Consider the following 9679-nt stretch of genomic DNA (forward strand, 5'->3'; position numbering starts at 1 on the left):
ATCTCAGCTTATAAGTTAATATTGACTGTTTGATAGTATATCATTTTTAAAGATAAAATCGAGTGAGACAGTAATGAATGATACATGGCCTTTGCTTATAATTACTACTATAGGTTATTCTTTTGTGATAGAATTGTATTGAAGAGATAAAAAGATATTTATTGAATAGCTTCTTAGTCCTAGGTATTCTACTAGGGACTTAGCAGATATAATATTTAATTCTTAAGATACCAAACAAAGTAGAAGATAACATCAAGACTATATATATAGTTTTTGAGAAGTTTAAAAATTCACATGGAACTCATTAAATAATTTAAGGGTAAAATACCAAGAAACTTCAGCTAGTATCAGACATAGAACACTGAGGAGCTATGTGCCTTTGCCCATTTGAGTATAGTTAGATGTAGGTGGATTCTGGGTTACAAGTCACCTGATTTCTTCTCCTAGGGAATTCATCACTGTTTTCTTTGTAATCTCATGGCCTTGTTAAAATTTTTAAAAAGTAATAGTAAATGTCTCAAATTCTGAAGCCTTGGCATAACTAGCTTCTATCTTACTCTGTGCCTTTATTTTTTTTCCAGCTGTTCTACATTTTTTGCATAAAAAGCATATGAGTAAAGTCGATCAGTTCTTATTTAATAAATTGTCTCGTGTCTTCCAGCTCTGTTGAATATTTTAATGTAATAGATTTTTGTTTCTTCACTCTGCCTGGTAAGGAAAACATTCTGTGGTGAAAATATGTGAATTCATATTCCTTTACTAAATAGCTTCATCATTTACCTGTTTTAATAGTCTTGCATCTTGTTATAACTGAGCTTTTAAGTATCCTAAAGTAGTTTTGGAAAGTAGGTGAGTTTATAAGTTTTAAAAATCAAATAATGAGCTCTTTAGTATAATTTACAAGAGATAACCACTTTTATATTTTGGTATATATTTTTTTCTTTTTTCCTATGTAAATACAAACTTGTACAAAATTAAAATCACACTGTATTTGCAGTTTTGTATTGTAATTGTCATTTTACTAAGAATTTTTTCGGAAAAATGATAATTTTAATAGCTGCATAGCTATTAAAGTATGGCTATATCATACTTGTGAAAGTAATTTTGTTGGACATTTAGTCTACTTCCATATTTTTTATTAATAAAAATGGCATGTGAAAACACCCTGCACATAACTGTCAAACTATTTCCTTAGGCTAAACTCCTAGAATTAGAATTATTGGGTCAAAGAAAATGTTGAGGCTACTGAATCTTACCGCAAATTCTTCTCTAGAAGGTGATGTTAATTTAAACATGAATGGTACATGATGTTGGCTATTCTCCCCCCCCCCCATCATCATTGCATATTCTTTTGTCAATTTGCTAAGATCTTCATTTGATAAGAATGTCAGGTTATTTTAATTTTTATTATTTTATGATCTAGTTTACTTTTAAGTGTTTATTATATATTTGCAAGTCTCTGAATTGGTTGTCAGGATTCTTTGAGTTGGGATGTACAGTATATGTAAAATGCATATTAAGTATCCTATGTTTATATTTAATATGAGCTGATCCTTCAACTTTATTCACACATTCTAGACTAGCCAATTTATGGAAAAGTATTTTTAATTCATCTTAATATAAAAATATGCATTTATAGGACATTAAGGTACCTTTTTTCCATACATTTGGTGGATATTTTGATCTTTATTAGGAGCCACTTGCAGTTTTGCTTTTTAAAGTATTCTTCAAACACTCTTTACAGCTGCCATCCAATATCGCTTTAATGAGGTCATGCCTTCTGGATTGGTAGCTAAATCTTTGTGTGTGTTTTTGATTCCAGTGATACTTAGGTGACTTCAGAGTACAACCAAACTAGTATTGATCGAATCCATTTCCTGCTATCCTTTCCCTCTGCTTCCTCCCTCAGTTCATGTATTGTAGAAAGCTAGTTCTTTAAAGTCTCACAGTCTTCGACTGGTCTGGCTTTTTCCTTATAGTGTCATTCCTAATTTGTTTCTCCATCCACTGCTGCTTTTATGTAAACTAGGAGTTAGCTCCAAAAGCTTGATTAGATTCAGATTCTGTTATTAATATTTGTTTAAGAAGAATACTTTGTAGGTGCTCTTTGTGCTTCATATTGTATCTTAGCAGGAAGCATGAAACATCTGGTTTTCCCACTTTAAGTTACTTTAGTGATGCTTTGAGATTGATTGTGGTTTGGGGTAGTAACATTCTGATCTTCCATTATATTTTTATACTAATGGTTTTAGTATCCACTAATGTCGCTGCGTTAATTTATTTCATTTGAGGGGTGCAAATATGTTTTTTTTACCCCCTAATGTACACATTCCTTCTACATTAATTAGCTGAAACAAGTTTAAACAAGTTTATAAATCGGTATAACCTAAGTTCTTCCCACCTTCTGCTTTAAACTTTAGAAACTGTTGGTTGCTTCCGGTTTCTGGTAGTCCAGGTGGTTTGAGATAGTGAAATTAACTTAAAGGTGATAAGTTTTGTTTACGTAATTATTGTTTTTTTGTTGTTTGTTTGGTCTTGTCCAGTGGCCCCCAAAAAGGAAGGGGGTAGGTGGGTAAAGAACTAAACAGAGCTAATTAAAATTTAGATATTTTTTTCTTTTAAAAAATAATTCATCATAAAGAGCTGGAGAGCATTAATATGATCTCAGTAAATACCAGTAGACTGTAAAATCACTTCTCTCTTATAGCTAATTGTGAGAAAAAAAATAACCTCCAAGTTGTTCAAGTTGTTTATAGCATCTAGTAATTTCACCCCTTGGAGAGCCTCTGGAAAGTTTGTCAGGTCTAGGGTATGTGGACTTTCTGCCACTGGGAATGCTTATAAGGCTCACTAAATGCTACTAAAACACCCCGTGCCTTTTTTTTTTTTTTTTTTTTTTTTTTTGGTAACCACGTGTATGTGCAGTCTCAGCCTGTTTATTCTTTTTGAATGTGATTCTATAAGATGTACAGTAAAAACATCTGTGATGAAAAAGTGCTATCATATATGCTATTGTAGTGGAGTGATAGAGGGAACTTTCATTAAACTAGACTAATTGGAAATTAATATTGTAACAGTGAGCTCTAATAGAGCAGTGCTTGTGTATTTTCTTAAAATATATTTAAGTGATGCCTATGTTTTCCTTTTGTATGAGTGCATTTTTTTATTTTTAAAAAATAAGATATATTCTTTCATCGTCATTTAGGTATTACTTAATAAATTTAGGCTATTCAAGGTTTCAGTATTCTCCAAAGATGAGTGCGTTTTGGAAATTCTTTTTTTTTTCTTACTCAACCAGTCAGTAACCCCAGAGATTAGGAAGAACAAAATTATTGATATTTTCATGAGTTTGTAAAGCTGTTTTCAGTTAATTATTGTGACGTAGGCCATTAAATAGATGTTTCTAAAAAGAAATGCTGATGAAAAGGACTCTTAAACACATATACCAGTTTCTAAGGAACGAGGTCTTTTGGATAATTGGTATTGATTGAGGGGGTTTAGCTGTTTTTTTCTACCACTGTTTGCTCTCTAAAAATTTGGCTCCACTCTCTAAATGCCTTTTGGGGGTAGTTTTACAGTAAGAATAACTATTTAGGAGATTATTAGCTTAAAATTATCTACTTAGATTCTGCCTCTATTGCTTGGAGTTCTTCATTTTATATATTTTTGGCAAATACATTTGAAATACTGTGGCTTAGAATGGATTTATCTCAATCCCAAAGTTTGTCTGATGCATATGAATACTCATAATAGCTAACCATTTACTGAGTGCGTATTATGTGCCAGGCATCGTACTTTTAGCCCTTTACTTGTAAGTTCTCACATCATCCCTAAATAAAGTTACCTTTATTTCCCCCATTTTACACAGAAACTGGGACATAGATTAGCACTTTGCTCAAATTTCCATAATTAGTGAGTGGCTGAGACAGTTCTCAGAGGCAGGCAGTCTGGCTCTAAAGTCCATGCTCCTAACTAATAAACAATAATATTTCCTGTAGATTAGCTGGGACTTTTAGCCTATTTTTTCATCTATGGAGTTAATATAGAATAATGTCATACATATAGTAAATATGTAAGTCCTATACTTTTAACTTTTTTTCATATACTAAGATGTTTTCTGTTGCCATGACAGTTTTTTTGTTGCCAAGTCCATTCAATGTTTAATCTGGTTATTTTATGATTACAGAACCAAAAGTGGGTATTGTTTATATATCCATTCAAAATTGCATCCAAATAGGAATATGTATATATAACATGCAAGCCAAAATAAACTGAATTTATATTTTTTCTTTTCACAAAATATACATTAAAACCTACATACCAAAATCTTAATTTTGCAAAACCCTAATCTATAATAGTCCATTAATAAGACCAAAATAATTACAAATACACAAACATGCTAGAAACATTTCCCAGAAATATTGAACTACATAGATTTTGAAAGTATTACTGAACGCTATTACACCAAAATACAAAACAAACAAACCATGTAATTAAAACAATATATTATCATGTTCAACATAAACAAATCAGAAATTTTTGGTCAGAAGTCACATGAAAATACCTGTACTAATTCACTGTCCTGTAACTTTGGTTTTCTCATTTTATTTCTGTTTTAACATCTAAGTAAGAAACAGTAGTTGGGAGATGCTTACTTCATATGTGCACTCTTCAAAGTGATGTTGAGTTCTTTGGATTATCAAACTACCTTCTATTTTCCTATGGCTGAATTTTAAAAATAATAATTTTAAGTCTTTAAAATGTCTATTTTAATGGTAAATGTTTACAGTGAGGAAGTATGTGCAATCACTAAGAGTGATTTCAAATCCAGACATCCTGAGTTGAAAATTTTGCTCAACTTCACTGTCTCAGTTTCTGTGTTTGTATATGACAGCATTCGTGTGTTCTGTGGCCGTTGTGAGAATTAAATGTGTTAATGCATTCAGTGAACTTTGCACAGTGCCTGGCATTAATGAATGCTCATTTCATGGTAATCATTTTTTTAAAGCTAGCTTTAGTTCTGGAATTGATTATAGTAGATTGGATCAAGAGGATAGTGGAAATGTTGGGGTCTAGAAAAATATAGAGATAATTTTTATCATCATTGTGATAACCTGAAGGGATTTTTTTCAAGCTTATATAGAAATTTTAAGGGCAGAGCTGGAGCCAGAAATAAAATCATCGGCTTTATAGTCCATAATCTTTTCACCATTCTATATCTTTATGAAGAAAAAAAGGAAACAGATAAGAAGGGAGTACTTTTGAAGTTGGTTGAAAATTTGAGAGAATTTGGATCTCAGTATTACAAGATACTTGTTGAACAAAATGGGGTTGAGAGTAGGATATAAGACTTAAGTCTGGTGGCTATTTTAGGGAACTCCAGACTAGGAAATCTGCTAACGTTGGATAGCAAAATGTTTGTGGAATCGGTTTGGGTTTGTGTGTGTATGTTTTCACTCTTAATATTCCACAAACCCAGATGAGAGCATATCGAAAGTATAAAATTAAATTTATCCAAGTCTGGTGTTGGAGAGCATTACAGGATTAGTAGGAAGTAAGCCTACTAATAAAGGCCAGCAGTGGTTCATTGGTTTTGTGGGAGTAGGAGGATTGGGAAGCTGAAAGAATGAAATCAGGAAAGGGGATTTAAATGTTAGAAACAAATGGCAGAGATAGATGGAGGGGAGGGAGGAAAGGGAGAGGGAGAAAAAAGATACAGCAAGTGAACTTCAATGTGAGATACAAAGTTCAAGAGAACTCCAGCAGGTAAGTAGGAGGAAGTACAGAGTACCTTAGTAAACAGGTGATGGTTTTAAGAGTTAAGTTATGTACAGAGAGAATGCTAAGGAATAGCTTTTTGAGATTATTTTAATTTGGGTAACTAATGATAATTAGTTCTTTGGTTAAGTTTTTCTGCCTTAGTAGGCCCTGAGAATTATTGCTTCTTGCCTTTTAGAATTGACAATGAAACCAGAAGTTAAACTGATTTTAATTTTTTTATTGTGAAAAAAGAACCAGTCACATGGCTTTGATGGATTTTAAAAATACTTTTTTATTGCCAAAAGGAATTCGAGGGTTGGTATTGAACTTTTTTCTTCATGCCATCTTTTGCAGTTGGTATTTGTGTGTGTGTGTGTGTACACGCATGTGTGCAACACGCACACACATGTGTGCCCATATACCATCAACTGGATCCTATTAAGACCAAAGAACTTAACAGAATTTTAAGTTTCTTTTTCCCACTGAAAGATAGCCAATTAAAGGCAGGGAAACAAGGAATGATTTTACAGTGTAATGCCTATGCCTACATCTGGAGTTTCTGCCACTGTTAAATAATTGTGTTGCCAACTTTAGTTGGATACTATGTGCTTGCAGCCAAAGCTATGGGAAAATATGGAAAAGCAGTGTTTAAGAGGAAGGGGTCACTTTCTAAGAATGTGCAAGAACAAAGGTGAGTGCATGCCTAGGAGTTAGGAATATATCTTTATACATGACATTGCCATCAAATGAAGATACCCACCGAATGTTAAATGGAAACAACCTATAAAGTGTAATGAGAGCTGTGATGTTTAATGTGGAGAGAAGTTAGTGATGCCATGGAATAGCTGGTTAAAAGGATCCATGCTGGTGGATCCAAAAATGCACTAAAAGGCTACTGTGCATTAGTAAATACTAGACATAAGAAGCTTCTATTTTAAAATTAGATGCTTATTTCTGGGATTTAGTTTAAAAATAAAATGGGTGAGTGAATGAAACAAGATTGGCCATGATCTAATAATTGTTTAACCAGTGTAATGGGCACCTGGGGGTTATTATTCTAATCTCTCTACTTTTGTATATTTTGAAAATTTTCCAAAACAAAATAAATTCTAAGGAAAGTAGATAAATAGATAAAAAGAGAGATTCTAAAACATGGTGTAGGCAAAAATGTATAAATTCATCCAGAGCAAGAATGTAAATGAGAAACATCATTCCACTGGAGTTCTCAGAATAGATAAAAAAAAATTAATTGACGGGGAAAAAAATTTAAGTCAAAAACTAAATCGGTTTAAGGAGTTGTGAATCTTAAAGAACCCTTCAGACTGACAGTGAGAGATTGTGGTAGTTTCTAAAGTAAAAAGATAACAACTTGGCTAAAAGAATAAGGTATCTGAAACCAAAGGTAACTTCACATCCCTGTGACATACACAAGAAGGCTCGAAAGAAAAGAAGAAATGGGACTACAGTGCTAAGGGCCAGTTCTACCCAGGTATGTCATAAATTAACTTCATTTAGGTTGGATGTATGTTTCCTTTATTATGGGAATGAGAAGAAGAACATATTTCTTTAGTGAACTGATACTGAGAAATAAGCTGGTATGTAAGAATTTAAAGGATGAAAGGATTCTGAGTTCATTGGTAATCGAAAAGCGGATAAAAGAGACTGAGACAAAAGAATTCTCTCTAGAATAAATGACTGAACTATCTTAAGACTGTGATGTAGAAGAAGGAAATATTAAAACTGGTAGGCAAAAGATAAAATACTGAAAGAGGAAGTCTGATATAGTGATGTTCTCATTCTTTCTACTGCGGAAGTGTTGTATTTGAGAAACTTGTGTTCACTATCACTACTTGAGTGTGGAATTAAGACACAGAATTTGGTAAGATTTTCTTTAGGTCTTTGAATTAAATAATAATGTTCAGGGTGATTTGTCTATAGGAACTGATGGACTTACTGTATTCGTTTCATAAACTGATTATTCAATTTCAAGTGTGAATATATGAAGAAGATAGTACTTGTATAAAAAAGTGAGTTACTATTATCAAATATGCCTTTTTAAACCATGGAAATGAATTTTTCAAGTCTCTTGGAAATATATTCTTTATGCTTTGTTTGCTTTTCCATAGGAAATGGAATATTTTATATTTAATTTTTTAACATAATACAGGTATGTACCTTAGTTCTAATATTTAATGATTTCATTGAAACCAGTTATTTTTCTCTAACTACATGTCAGCGAACCATTTTTCTAAATGTTACAGAAATTAATTTTCAGGAACCATTTGGAATGGTCAACCCTAAGCCATGCAGCCATCGTGCTTAAATTGGTATTGTAAATGACTTGTGTGTATTTCGTAAAATATGCTTTATTTTAAAATTAGGGCTTCCTGTTGCAGCTGTTCCAGGAGCTCTGAGTCCTTTGGCTATTCCAAATGCGGCTGCGGCTGCGGCTGCGGCTGCTGCTGGCCGAGTGGGTATGCCTGGAGTCTCAGCTGGTGGCAATACAGTCCTGTTGGTTAGCAATTTAAATGAGGAGGTCAGTAACATAATTTTCCGATGTTTATTCTTTAACTCCATTTCATTTGTGAAAGTTTTTCATGTTTATTTCATTTTGCACTTGCCTTTCTGTTTATGTACATTCATTAGTCAAAGTATTTTTTTTGTATGTTTCTACTTCTGAATAAAATCTTTGTACATGTTTAAGTAATACTTTATTTCTTTAGACAGTCATATCTCTATATAGATATATATATATTTTTTAATCTAACTACCTATTTTTCCTAAGAAAAATATGGTGAAGTACCGTAGTTTGGCTTTTTATCTTTTTGTTGTTCTCAAAGGCAAATGTAATCTAATTTGCAGATATAACTGTAAAACAATTTTGCTCTTTGCGTTTTCTAATTATTTGCTTGTTCATTTCATGCTTATGTGTCATTGCATTTTTTTAAATCTTATTTTGTGTGAACTACTCTAATACATTTTTCTTTGAAGGTTCTTCCAAAGAGCTTGACGAGGCACTCTTCCAGTTTTTCTTAGTAATTTTTTCTTTGCAGTTATTAGTTATTGTCTTCTAAAAATATTTTTCAACTTTATCCCCCCCTTCTTGTTCAATAAAATTTATTGTTATTTTCTTTAGTTGTACATTTTATGTCTGGTATATTTTATTTTGATTGCTATGAAAGCTGTTATGAAATGTGGGAAGCTCAATGTATCAGTTTACACTGTCTAATTTGAATATTTGTTTCATTTTTAATTGGCCTCTGTTAATACGAACATTAAGCTTATTTTATCATTTAATACTATTGTCATTCAGTTCTGCATGCCAAAATGTTTGAATCAGAGTGCCTTTGTTTTTCTTTTAAGAATTTTGCCTGCATTTCATAACCAGCCATGCTTATGCAGTTAAAGTTCAAAGTTTAAAATTCCTATGCATGCTTTCCTTCCCCATGTTGAGATGAAATGCTGTAATTTACTCTTTGATATAGATGTACTTTACCCATATTTGTCTTGGATGACTACATTTTACTCAGTTTTTCTTGTACAGTACATAAACCAACCATTTTCTGACCAAATTCCTGCATTTCCTATGTACTGACCTATATTTTATTTTTTTTTTGTTCCCCAATTCCTTATTTTTTTCTTCTGCATTGCTGTTTCCCTTCCCCATTTCATCCTTTTCCCTGTGTGTTCACCTTCCCTTTCCTTGTCTTTCCCCAAATGCCCATTCCCTTCCCTGTCTTATCCTTTATTTTCCTTGTCCTTGTCTTCATTCCCTGTCTCCATTCCCTATGTTCATGCTTCTGTGCTTGAACAAATGTTCCTCGGACCAACTTGCCCCAATTAACCGCCTTGAACCATGATCCATGACCACCTCACCATTCTGCGGGAACCACCCTTCGTTATGGATGATCTGTTCATC

The 9679-nt window shown here is 32.7% G+C and overlaps 1 protein-coding gene across 7 annotated transcripts in view; it reads left to right on the top strand.

The window, feature by feature from the left end:
• Positions 1 to 9679, top strand: part of PTBP2 (polypyrimidine tract binding protein 2) — a 70457-nt gene that overhangs the window by 53026 nt on the left and 7752 nt on the right. For 5 of the 7 annotated variants that reach the window (XM_025052202.1, XM_025052200.1, XM_025052201.1 and 2 more), the window contains one exon: positions 8142 to 8296. In XM_025052202.1, coding sequence (XP_024907970.1) covers positions 8142 to 8296 — 155 coding nt within the window. The remainder of the gene's footprint in view (positions 1 to 8141; positions 8297 to 9679) is intronic. The other 2 variants (XM_015595476.2, XM_015595477.2) reach the window with 1 other exon arrangement.

The sequence above is a fragment of the Pteropus alecto genome, unplaced genomic scaffold (genome assembly GCF_000325575.1).
Source record: "Pteropus alecto unplaced genomic scaffold, ASM32557v1 scaffold106, whole genome shotgun sequence".
NCBI lineage: Eukaryota > Metazoa > Chordata > Mammalia > Chiroptera > Pteropodidae > Pteropus > Pteropus alecto.